This window comes from Ambystoma mexicanum, chromosome 6p, assembly GCF_040938575.1.
Source record: "Ambystoma mexicanum isolate Mex_15411 chromosome 6p, UKY_AmexF1_1, whole genome shotgun sequence".
Classification (NCBI taxonomy): Eukaryota; Metazoa; Chordata; class Amphibia; order Caudata; family Ambystomatidae; genus Ambystoma; species Ambystoma mexicanum.
In genome coordinates this window covers 1509607542-1509621106 of record NC_090935.1, presented here as the reverse complement: position 1 = coordinate 1509621106, position 13565 = coordinate 1509607542, and the positions used below count along the sequence as shown (strand labels likewise).

At 47.8% G+C, this 13565-nt stretch overlaps 1 protein-coding gene across 1 annotated transcript in view; it reads left to right on the top strand.

The window, feature by feature from the left end:
* The window catches only part of GAK (cyclin G associated kinase), a 2243070-nt gene that overhangs the window by 2012984 nt on the left and 216521 nt on the right, over positions 1 to 13565 (top strand). Inside the window, exon 25 of the mRNA XM_069626358.1 lies at positions 11303 to 11587. Coding sequence (XP_069482459.1) covers positions 11303 to 11587 — 285 coding nt within the window. The remainder of the gene's footprint in view (positions 1 to 11302; positions 11588 to 13565) is intronic.

Here is a 13565-nt window from a genome sequence, read left to right as displayed (position 1 = left end):
GGGGTTGTAGCCCTGATCGTCCCAGAGTGGGTTCCTGCCTCTGTCATTCCTATGCAGGCCTACTCATTTTTTGAATCTCTCTCTCTCTCTCTCTCTCTCTCTCTCTCTCTCTCTCTCTCTCTCTCTCTCTCTCTCTCTCTCTCTCTCTCTCTCTCTCTCTCTCTCTCTCTCTCTCTCTCTCTCTCTCTCTCTCTCCACCCCCCCCCCCACCCCCCCCCCCCAGCCATTCCCTTACTGTGGCTACCATCAGTCAACCACCTGGTCAGATTTCCTCCTTCTCACTCCTGGCCCTCAACTCCTCCTTCTTGGAGACTTCAACATCCACCTGGATGCCTCCTGTCCACCGTTTGGACTCTTTCTCGACCTCTGTGACTCTCTCTCACTCAGTATTCTCCCCTCTGGCCCGGCACACTCTGGATGTTCTGATCTCCTCAGACCTTCCCCTTTCTGTCCCTCTCACCACTCCCCTCTCCTGGAGTGATCAATTTCTCCTTTCATCTCATTTTATCCTCTCTACCCCACAAGCCAAGCCTAGCCACTTCCTTCACTGCCACCCACCTTCTCGGTCATCCGACCCATGAAGCGCATATCAGTTGAGGCTTTCACCGCCACTTTCTCACCCCCCCACACCTCCCCTCCGGTCCCCCTTTGACTGACTCTCACCCTGACACAGCCCTCTCCATGCTCCCCTCTGCTATATCTGATACTCTTGATATCCTTGCCCCTGTCATGAGGATCTGCCAGAAGCCCAAAGCCAGGTGCAACTCCTGGTACGACCCTGACCTCGTCACCCTTAAATGCAAGTGCAGGGTGGCCGAGAGGAAATGGCGTGCTTCTTGTACATCCTCTGACAAACTGGCCTGCCGCCTGCTCCAAAGGCAATACTGGCTCTCTGTCCTCACCAAGAAGAGAGCTCGTATCCAAGCCCGCGTCTCGGCAGCATCTAACAACTCGGCTGAACTCTTTAAAATCCGCAAGGAACTGGCCAATCCTGCCGCAGTCTCTACCTCTCCTGTCCCTTCCCAAGCCCTCTGCCCGGCACTGGCTTCCCACTTAATCACTAAAACTCAGGACATCCTGTCCTCACTCTCCTCCTCTCTCCTCCCTCCCTCTACTCCCTGCTCTTCCTCTGGCCCCTCTGCAGCCACCTCTCCTCCCTCCTTCACTGCCTTTCCCCTGTTCTCCTTAGACAAGGTTTCTAGACCAGTCCGATCTATGAAAGTCTCGGCAAAACAGGTTCACCCCTGTTCCTCCAAAACCATCAAGGACCACATTGACACCCTTGCCCCTGGCCTGGCTGACTTTTGCAACCACTCCTTCACAACTGGAGTCTTCCCATCCCCCCTGAAGCACTCCCTTGTGCAACCTCTTCTTAAGAAACCCTTCGACGATCCCTCCTGCCCTGCTAACTATCGCCCAATCTCCATCACTCCCTTCCTGGGCAAGCTCCTGGAGAAACTGGCCATCTCCCAACTTAATTTCCACACTGAATCTTTTGGTTGTTTTCATGACCATCAGTCTCGCTTCAGAGCTGCCAGAAGCACGGAAACTGCTCTCCTGAATAACCGTGAAGACCTGCTCTCCAACCTTGACTCCCTCACCCCCTGTATTCTCTTCTGCCTTTGACACTATCAACCATGCCATCCTGCTAAATTGTCTCCAGGATAAACTAGGTATCACCAGTCAGGCCCTGGCGTGGCTGACTTCCTTCCTCTCTGACCAACCCTCCCAGGTCCAACTTGTATCCTTCCTCTCTGCTATCTTCTTCTCTACCTGTGGTGTCCCCCAGGGGTCTAACCTCTCTCCCTGACTGTTCAACCAATACCTGGCTCTCCTAGCCCACTGCATTGCCGCTCCCTGCCCCAACCTTTAGTGCGATGCGGATGACACCCGGCTCATTTTCAGGTACCTTTGGCCACCTCTTCTCCATCCCTCATCTCTGACTGTCTGTCTGCTATCCAGGAGTGGTGTGCCTCCAATGACCTCTGCCTTAATGCCAGTAAGACTGAGATTCTCCTCATAGGCACACCCTCTCCCTCCTTTCCTGTAGCTTTCTGGCAGGCCTCTCTTGGCCCTCTTCCTGCTCCCACCTGCAAGGTTAAAAACTTCAGTGTCATCTTCGACTCCACACTCTTTCTCGCCTCACATCGCTGACGTTTCTAAGAAGTTACACTACCAGCTGCACCTCCTCAGAGATATTCTTCCTTTCCTCTCCTTCCTTCAGAAGCTCACTGTCTCCAGAGCTCTGGTTCTCTCTAGGCTGGACTATTGCAACAGCCCCTTTCTAAATCTGACTGCTTCTACTCTACGCCCTCTGCAACTCATCCAGAACAGGACTGCGAGACTTGTCCTTGGCCTCAAGCCCAGGGATCGTATCTCTCCAGGACTGAAATCTCTGCACTGGCTCCCAGTGGCTGCAGGGATTAAGTTCAAAACCCTCTGCATCGTCCACAAGGCCTTCTGGGGCCTGAATACCTCCAACTCTCTCTTCCTAAATATCTTCCCTCTCGAGCTCTTCGCTCATCCGCCTCCAACTCCCTCAAGGTCATTCGCTTCTCCAAGCAACGAGTTGGTGGTAGATCTCTCTCTTTGGCTGGGGCCTCCTTCTGGAACACCCTCCCTGAAACTTGAGGAGAACCATCTTCGGTTCTGGAAGCACCTGAAAACCTTCCTCTTTGCTTCTGCTTTCTCTCCCCCTCTCTCCTGCACAAGTCCTGGCTGATACTGAGACTGCCCTGGTTACCCAGCCACACATCTGATCACGGGCCCAATCCCTGCCAGTTGCACCCCTGCACTACCTCCCTGGCAACCCCTGCACCTGGGGACTGTTTTCTGTATCCCTACAGTCCCCCACTAGCAGTTATGCCTGCCCTCACCCTGCACTTGCCACCAGCTGGTCGTTCTTTTATTTATCTTGTTATTAAGCGCTTTGGAGTAAAACACTATATAAATACAATACAATATTATCCCATGTACCGCACTTTCCCCTCCCCCTCTGCACTTTTCCTTTTTACCCCCTTCCATTGCACGATCTAAATGACACCTGGCCTAGTAAGATCGTTGTCTGTTTTCCCTCTGTTCCCCCTCCCTTGCCTCGTTGCGCCTTGAAACTCTTGTCTATATATTTGTTATAAATGCCATATCATATCATACATGCCACACCTACCTGGCAGCCATAGGGGCCTACAGAAATTCAGAGGAGGGAGTTTTCTCCTCTTCCAACCCTGTGGTCAAGCGACATTTGGCAGGCCTCACCAAGCTCTTCCCTCTGATCAAGAAACCGCACCCCATGTGGGACCTCAATATATTGTTGGGTGCCTTGGCGCACAAACCATTCAAGCCAATCGCGCCCACGGGAATCAGGCTGGTCACCATTAACACAGCTCTGTTGGTGGGTGCTACCTCTGCTCGAAGAGTCAGTGAGATCAGTGCTTTGGTGCCCTTAGAACCCTATACTACTTTTCACAAGGATAAGGTGGTCCTGAGAACACACTCCGTGCTCCTACCAAAGGTAGCCTCAGCTTTCCATCTGAACGAAAAGATAGTCTTACCTACGTTTTTTGCTGACCTGAAGGACTATGCTCAGGGGGTCTTGCACTGTCTGGATGTCGGGCGCGCTCTGAAATTCTATCTGGACAGGACTATGGGCTTCCGCAAGTCGGACGCTCTGTTAGTCACCTTTGGAGGGGGTTGGGGGGGAAGGGGTCAAGGCCCGGTTATCGGGCATCCAAGGCCTCCATAGCAAGGTGGATGGTTTCGGACATCAAGGAGGCCTATGAGGGGCAGCACAAACCACTTCCAGCTAACATGCACGCCCACGCTGTCAGAGCCAAGGCCATGGCTGTCGCCTTCCAGCGGAAGTCCCGTGGCAGGTCATCAGCAGGGCGACCACCTGGGCCAACCCCTCGGCTTTCTGTAAGCACTACTGTTTGGACGCCGGCTCTAAATCAGACGCAGCTTTCGGACAGGCGGGTCTAAGGAACTTGTTCGCTTAAGGTGGGTCTCCTCTCCACCGTGGGGCTACATTCAGTTGTAATTGCCCATGCAGTATGAAGGAAAGGGGATAGGTCGTAAGAGTAATTAATAGTTACTCACCGTAGTGACTAACATACTCTTAATCCATAGTCCCCTTTCCTCCATACGTCCCCCATCCTCCCCCTAATAAAACTGGTGTCATTAGGCAATGTTAATATTGTCGATGCGTTAATGGGGACTGAAGAGTGGCGCCGGTGGCCAGTGTCAGGGGAGCGCATGCTCCAGGGCCGTGCCCCTGCGCGCCTCTGAATTTAAAGGGGATTTTTTTCTAGTGAAAACGGTTCCGTCTCCTTTCTCTAGTGAGGGACGCCCAGGCAGTATGGAGGAAAGGGGACTATGGACTAAGAGTACATTAGTCACTACGATGAGTAACTATTAATTTCTCAGAGGGGCGTTGTTTCGGTAACCGTGGCCCCAAGTGACTCTGGTCAGTGATACGTGCCTGAAAGGCTGGGGTGCTCACCTGTAAGACCTTCGGATGGACTGCCTGTACACCCAATCAGAGTGCTGGAAGTACGTCCACAACATAGCCATGCATTTCCTCAACAAGCAAGGTGGTGTAGACTCCTTGCCTCTGTGCAGGGAAGCAATGCAGTTGTGGTTCTGGGCTCTGTAGAAAAGCATGTCTCTGACAGCTGCCCATCTGACTGGCAGGTAGAACCTACTGGTGGATGTAATGAGAAGGCAGTGTTCAATTTCTGGAGGAGATTTTCTCCTGTTGGTATGCTCCTCTAGTGGACCTATTTGCTTCTAATGTCAACAGGAAGTGCAAGTGATTGTGTTCCAGTGAATTCCCTCAGCAGGGGGCACTTGGGGACACCTTGACAGACAAGTGTGACTTTGACCTGCTTGTTGCGTTCCCGCTGATCCCCGACATACCGCTTGCTCTCAGGAGGCTACACCTATTCCTTCCGGTTCACGATGATCGTAATAGCTTCAGATTGGACCCGGGGAATGTGGTACCCAGAATTGATGAACATGGCCATCTGCCCTCCCTAGAGCCTCTCCAACTAGGATGAGCGGGTCCTGCACCCGAACCTCTGCAGCCTGAACCTACATGCCTGACTGCTGAAAGATTGAGATATAAGGAGTGAGATTTGTCAGACATTCTGGATGTGCTCCTCCCTGCTAGAAGGCCACCTCCAAATCCATCTATTCCTGCAGGTGGAGTACATTTTCGGCTTGGTGCCGGGAGAGGATCTGGACTGCTTTATTTGCTCCACATCCTCTGTTTTGGATTTTCTGTTGTCCTTGGCCTGGACAGGCCTGCAGATTATCTCTGTGAAAGGGTATCTAGCAGCCATTTCAGTCTCCAAGCGGACCTGTTAGCAGTGCTCTTTTTCTCAATCCCCACGGTCATGCAATTCCTGCAGTGTCTTTGTAATATGTTTCTCTCATGCCAGATTCCTCACCCTTAAGGTGAATTTACTGGTTGCTATCACTTCCGCTACATGCGTGAGTGAGCACTAGGCATTGTCAGTTAAGCCTCCCTACTTGGTTTTCGCCAAGGAGAAGGTGACGTGAGTGAGACCATCCTTCCTCCCCAAGGTGGTCTCAGATTTCCATCTCTCTCAACAGATCCATCTTCATGTTTTTTTTCCTCCTCCTCCTCATTCTTACAAAGCAGAGGAGCATTCTGGTTGGATCGGGTGCAGGACCTCAGCTTCTATGCCTCTCGGACGAGAGTGGCAAGGAAAGATGATAATTTTTCGCGGCTTAAGCTGATTCCTGTGCTGGCAGAGCTGTGACCAAACAGACCCTGTCAAAGTGAATTATTCTCTGTGTTTTGGAATTCTGTGACCTGGCTGGCAACAAAGTCCCTGAGGGTCTCTGCGCTCATTCCACCAGAGGGTTGGCCGCCACCTTGGCTCTGCAACATGAAGCCCCTGTTCTGGATATTTGTCAAGTGGCTATGTGGGCATCCTTGCACACATTCGTTAAACATTACTGCTTGGATTCCATGTCTGGTCATGACTCTCGTTTTGGCAGAGCTGTCCTTCAGAGATTTCTGTTTTAAGTGGTGCTCTTACTATCCTCCATGTCTATGTACTGCTTTGGGAGTCTGCCAATCCATGGGAGGAAGGAACCCATTAGAAGAAAAAAATTACTTTCCTCTCAGTAATGTTCTTTCTGAGGGACTTTCCTCCCACAGATTCCTAATTGCCCTCACTGCCTGCCCCTCTTGGCAGATAGCTAGTATACGTTGATTTTGCGGTCCCTCAGCGTCCGAGTGCTAGGGAAAAAGGGTAGAACGAAGGTCATGGGGCGCGGAACACACACACACACATATATATATATATATATATATATATCAGAAAGACCATTAGCAAGAGGCAAGTCATTTCTTCTTCCACTTCAAGGTCCTGCCCTTTGGACTGACCTCAGCTGCCCGGGACTTCACCAAGTTGTTAGCTGTGGTGGCTGCTCTTCTCAGGAGGGACAAGGTTCATGTCTTATTTTACACGCATCATTGGCTCTTTTGTAGCCTCACTCGCAATCTGTTGTCAGCCCCTCAGTACCACACCCACTGTCTGCTCCACAGCTTGGGTTTTTTGTGGTAACCGAGGCTAAGTTGTGCATGAAGTCGATCCAGTGGCTGCTTAATTTTCATTGGTTTCAGTATCAGTGAGACTTGACTGATATATTGTTGTTAGTGTATCAGAGGAGAGGTGAGCCTCTGTCACCCTTCGCCTCAGCTCACTGTGGTCACAAACGTGTCGCTGAAAGTCTGGGAACCCCCCTAGATGACTGAAGGGTGAGACGATTCCGGTCACTTGCTGAGGCATGGGAAAACAACAACCTTCAGCGTGGCCCTTGTGGCATTCCTTAGTTTTGTGTGTGTCAAGTGTTTCCTGGTCACAACATACAATGTGGTGGCCATGCATTATCTGAACAAGCAGTGTTGGGTCATTGCCTCTGTGCAAGAAAGCAATGAAGCTTGGTTCTGGGTCTGGCGAGACCTCCTCCCCTTCAAACTTGGCAACTGGGAGGCTGAAGTATAAGGAGTTGGATTTGTCAGAAAACCTCCTAGAAGTAATCCTTTTCGCATGAGGCCTGCCACCAAGGTTTTTTTTGCCACGTTTTTGTTTTGGTGCAGGGACAAGGGTCTGAATCCCTTCAGTTCCTACCTTTCATTTTCTGGATGCTGTGCCCTTTTTTGCTGGCTGGGCCTGCCGGTCAGTACTGTGTAGGGGTGCCTTGCCACTATTTTCCTCTTTAAGAGGTCCTCTATGTAATTCTTGTTTTTCACCAACCCCACTGTTAAGTATTGCTTGTGGGGATTGGGCAACCAGTTTCCCCCATATTTTTGTAATTCCTGTAAATCATGTGTTGACCTTCTTGATGGTGGCTCAGTTTGAGCCCCTTCATTCTTATTCATTAAAGGTGCTCAATCTTAAAGTTATCTTCCTGGTTGCCATCCCTTCTGCTGGGCATGTGAGTTAAGTGAGGAGTCAGAAATTTGAGGCGGACCACGTTGTGAAGTTTTCTCAACAAATGCCATTTTATTAGAATATTAGGTTTGATGAACGCATCACTGTCCCTACCCTGATGAGGATTTCCCTGCCTAAAATAAACTAATGCAAACACTCTAACAAAGGATATCTGTCCCTCACACTTAAACGTACAACAAATAAACAACAAAATACATGGGAGTTCAAAACAATAATGATTGAGTTCATAAAGTAACCAAGGTCTCTCTTCAGAACCTGACCGAACTCCCCAACCCAGGTTTTAAACGTGATTCTGCTTCAAAGTTCAAGAAAATAACACAAGGAAGTCCTGGTTCACAACAAAGTTCCAATATAGTCTGATGTAACTTCAACTTGGCAACAGAAAGTTCCAGCAGATTAGGTTATAAGATTCTTCTTCTTGGAACAGGTTCTTAGTTCCTCAATAGCAACAATGTTTACATTGGTCAGGATGATTTGTCACGTTAACAACTCCAGGAAGTTTAACTTCCCTACAACTTGGCTCTTTCTCCAGTACATCTAACTACATATAATGTCTGTCAGGACCACCTTGTAGCACTTATCCAACTTCCACCTGGTCTGCTTCTTTGCCAGGCCTACAATCTCCACATGTTTGACATTCACGTCTATTCCCCTGCCTGAGCAGCGTTTCACAACAAGTGCTTTTTGAGGTCAGTGTCAACTGACAAGAGGTTACAACAGCTTCACAGCATTCAACAAATGACTGCTTCAAGACTTTCAACTACTTTTCAGGGAAGACCAGTTTCACATTGATGCTCTTTAATACTTTTCTGCAAATAATGCTCCTCTCCTTCTGGATATCTTTTCCCAGAAGTGCAGCCTTTTTGCCACTCTTGTTTCCCTACTTCACAAGCAACCAAAGACTGACAGGGATACGGTCTCTTCCTACTTCTTCCGTGGTTTTGACAAGGTGTTGGCATCCCAACTTGTACCTGATGTTGCACATAATATGTGCACTTAGTTCCAGCGTGTATATACCTTACATTAGGCCGCTTCTACTGTTTGCAATATTGGCTAGATTGTGTGTGCCTTATTTTCAGCTTCTCTTGGCTTGGGCAATGCTTATTGACATCAACTCTTAGTAAAGTTGCCCCCACAGTTGGTTGGGCTCTCCACAAACTCGCACTTTCAAGATGAGTGCTTTGGTTTTGGTATATTAGGTCTTCGCTGCTTTTCCCTAGTTAGATATTCAGAATTAACTTGGGAACCATTTTCTTATGCAAGTACTGCCTCTGCTGTTTTACAACTGTTCAGTATTCAGTACAGATGTGTGGATTACTTTCATTCACATGCGAGTGCTGCTTTGCACTTGGTCTGCTTCTACGCGAGTGTCTCTCACTCGCACGCCTGCTTCCGACTTGGGAGCGGGGACTGAGCACTCCGGGGCCACTGACCATCTGTGAACTCACTTGTCTAGACGTGCGCCTCTGCTCCCCTCCCCTGCTGCCTTGGCTCTTCACGACTTGACAAACTTCTTTGGTAAGTCTGCCTTTGTACACGCAACTGCCAATTGGAGCTCCTCTTTCCTCCTCCCAGGTGCTCCCCGGGCCTTTCCTCCTCCTAGGTGATCGTCCCACAGAACACCACCCACAAAGTCAGGATCAGAAAGCGTCTGCCTTTCCCTGGCCACCTGAGAGGAGACTTTAGGCATTGTTTAGTGAGGGATCCGCAGGTAAGCTCCGTGCTCTTAAAGTAAAACCTCAGTGCCTGGCTTTCCCTAAGGAGAAAGTGATTCTGAGAGTGTATCTGATCCTCCTTTCCAAGCTTATGTCGGTTTCCAGATTTCTAAAAAGATTAATATTTGAGCTGTTTGTATGTATTGGAATTTCTAAAGCGTGAACCAAGGCCCGGAGGCATCTGGGCACTGGGTGGGAGAGACCAGGGGGAGTCAAAAAACAAAACAGGCAGAAAGACCAGAAAAGAAACACATTAGGTGTTGAACAATAAGGTCTTTAGTTGTTTACGAAAATTGAAATGCTTAGGTAGAGCTTGGATTGCCAGAGAGATTGCGTTCAAAAGCCTAGGGGCTTGGGTAAAAAATGAGCGGCCTCCTGAACTAGACTTGTGGAATCTTGGCACAACAAGGAGATTTTCGCCACGGGATGTAGCCTGCGGGAAGGAGTTTATGCTTTAAGCTTGTGGCCCAGAAAAATAGGACCGTTCGAGATCAAGGCCCTGTGAACAATACACAGGATCTTGAACTCATTCGGTTTCCTAACTGGAAGCCAGTGTAGTTTACCCAATAATATGGTGACATGCTCAGATTGGGGAGCCCCTAATGCTAAGCGGGCTGAAGCGTTCTGAAAGATCTGAAGTCTTTGGATAAGATAGAGTGGTTGAATTAGGTAGATCCCATCACAATAGTCAAGAGAGCCTATTGTAGAAGAGGTAACCAGTGTGGCTCGGCATGTAGAAGGAAGAAAAGGCAGAACTTTCATAAGTAATTTAGTTTAAGAAAACCTGTGCCACAGACTGAGGAAATGTGAGCCTCACTGGAGCCAGAGGGGAGGATTTTTACCCCTAGGCTTTTGACAGTAGGACAGGGTGCCGGCAGATCGTCCAAAGACTCAGGCCTACAGCTGAAATTCGGTTCCAGTTTTCAGTTTTACTGCTTTTAAGGTTAAGACTATTGTTAGCCATCCAAATGGAATCTACTGTCAGACAGTTCTTCAGAGTAGAAGAAAGATCAGATGTCTCAGAGTCAAGACAAAAGAGTAGTTGCCGGTCATCCGCATATGTGTAAAAACGGATACCAAAAGAGGAAATAAGATCAAGAGGGAGTAGATAAAGGTTAAACGGGAGAGGGAGGAACCCTGGGGAACACCACATGTCACTGTGTTCTTTGCAGCAGAAAAAGGGAGTTCTGCTCCCTCCACTCCATTCATCCAATTGAAGGACAGGTTTCATCTGATGGATCCCAAGTGAGCTCCCAGCTACTATGTCTCTTGGCTAAGGGACATCATAAGGGATGAGTTGGTACTCAAGCGGTCAGAGCCATTAACAGGTAGACTCTGTCTATGATGAATGTGCCTGAAGGTCTCCGGTCTCAGGACTCGGAGCTCATTCTACCAGAATTCTGGTGGTCATTTATATCTTGGCGAGAGTTGTCACAGTTTTGGACATATGTCAGGCAGCTTCATAGGTTTCCTTGCAGACATGTGCCAAGCAATACTGCCTGGATTCCTTGTCTGGTCAGGATGCCCATTTTGAGCGGATGGTGCTTCAGATTTGTTTTGGTCTTGATGGTCGTTCTGGCTATCGTCCCTCCTCTAAAATCTGAGATGGGGCAATCTATGGTTGGCAGGAATCAAGTAGAAAAAATTACTTCACTGGAATGTTCATTTTGATGGATTTCTCCTCTTCCCACAGATTCCTCACTGCTCTTCCATGCTTCCCCCTCATGTTGGATAGCTTGTTCACCCCTTGCCATCTGTAGTTTCTCAGCTGCTGGGTGCTAGGCAAAAAGGCATAACTGAGCTCATAGGGCGCCAATGGCTCCATATACACTTGGTTCTGAAGCCACGTCATGTGTCAGGGACGTACATTGTAAGTAACTGAGTGGCATTGCTCCCCCTGGTGAACATTTTTCCAAAGGCACATGGCACTGGAAGATATATTTTGTTATATAGAGGAATCTTATGGAGGAAATACTAATCCAGCAGAGAGAATATTACTGGGAGGTAAATTCATGTATTTATGTATTTGCTAGTACAGAAAACCATGCATTTTTATACCACCAGAAAATACTGCAGCTTATATGATTTGTGCAATTCTAGGACCTGCACCTCGATTTCCACCTGCTGGATTCAGTCAGAAGTCTGCTGCATTTCAAAAAGGAGAGAACACTTGGCAAGCTGGGAAACAACAAAATGCTGGACAGACATGGAGTTCACAGACAAAACCAGCAGTACCTAAAATACCACCACCTAAACCACCACCACCACCACCACCACCTAAACCAGTACAAATGAAACCCACAACACATGGAAAACCTAATTACAATGTGACCTTCAGCGTAATTGGTGGGCGAGAGGAAAGAGGTATCCGAACTCCAGGTTTTGGTAAGTCCAAATGTCTTGCAGAATTGTTGACTGTTTGCCTAGATGTTTATTACTAACTCTACTCAAATAGAATGGTGGTATCACTGATTGTAACAATGAATGCTTTCTCACAGTTCATGCATTTCAACCTTGTCACTGTGGCCCGGCTAACATACTTCACACATTTGCAATCAGGTATGTGTTGATATTGACCACAGAAATGACAGCAATACAAAAATAGAAAATAAAACAATGGGGCCATGCGAAAAAATAAGCATTGCATAGAAATCGTACTTTTCAGCAACCATGTCGACATTCAGATGACGAGAGGTGGGTATTCCCATGGAGCAGATGAAAGAAGCCCAGACCCAATGCAATTGGACAAAAGGTGCCAAGGAAATCTTCAGGTCTGAGAATGATCTCTCCCTTATTATGCGGATATATTTTGTATTGAAGTTTCAATTAATTGAACAGTAGAAGGAAATAAAATGTGTTTACATATCAGAAGGGAAGCTGGTTCCAATTCAACCCAGACCATCCCCAAGTTTTAGCCACAGCATCACACCTGTAGCAGATATTTTCAAACATGGCGAACATTTGCAGAATTCACAAGGGTTGAAGCGCAGCGGTCCCCATCAGCAACATCTCATCATGTGGCACGACCCGCAACACAGGACCCGACCATTTCCTGTACAGTCCTTCAGGAGTTATGTTAGTGTATCATCATCACCCTTTTGGGGTTGGGCAGAGATCCACATTTTTTTTTCATGGCCATGTGGGGAACTTTCCTGGATATTTGTCCAAAGACATGCCTATGACTAATTCTATTGTATGAAATAATTGTTTCCACAAATTACTTATTTTAATGCATGCCCTCATCATATGTGGGAGGTTGCCGTCCAGCATACAGCCCTACCAACATATTTCTGAAGAGTTCTGTATCATTTTATGGAGATGGGATTACCAGTAAGGTCTATGTTGGATCCTATATCGGATTAAGTGGGAGTTAGAATCTCGAGATGCAAAAGGGCAACAGGGCTTATGCCTATTCCCATTGTTCAAGCAATTTCTTCTCCTATGTCTTGAGACCGGGTGTGGAAGGACTACATTTCCCAGCATTCTTGTAGTCCTACCATCTATTTAATACCACGTCAGGCGCGTAAGCGCGGCGCGTAGGGGCCGGTTATCTCTGGTATAAAACACTCGCTTTTCACATGGGCAGCTAGTGTCCTTGTTGTCTAAGTTTTGTACCTTAGCTGCTCTGTGTTTTAATTTGAAAATTGTATTTTATTTGTGCCCTTAAACAATTTAGGTTGCTATTTAGGTCTTTTCAGTGATTTGTTAGTTTAGGCAGCTTTGAAAAAGTATCCGTTTGCTATTTTAAGAACATTTTAATTAAGGGCTTAATTTACTTTATTTTACCTGTAGTTTAGGCTATATTCAGAATTTTTGAAGTCTGATCCCTCCTTTGTGCTGTTTGCACACGCTCGTCCCACTTGACAACTTTTTTTGTCACTACGGAGACCGGGTGTGGAAGGACTACATTTCCCAGCATTCTTGTAGTCCTACCTTCTATTTAATATCACGTCAGGCGCGTGCTCTGCTCGGCCACCCCTCTGTCAGGAGCACCTCGAGACAATAGGTAAGAGGTTCACATCCACCAACTTATTCGTATTTCAATACCTCTATTATAGGTACATACGGACATAAGGGTGGAGGGCCCAACAGACCCGGCGCACCCATTAATAAGCCAGACAAATACTAGTCGGCAAGGTAGCCCTCAGGACAAAGGTATCAGCCTAAAAGTGGGCCTCCTGAACTCCCGAACCATGAGCAAGCATGCATCTAATGTTAGGGACCTGATCACGGACAACGATTTTGACATTCTATGCATCACGGAAACCTGGATGAAAGACCCTTTTGGGCCTACCTGTGAGCAGGCAATCCCGGATGGATATATAATTTATAATGTAAATAGACAGGAAGGACGGGGCGGTGG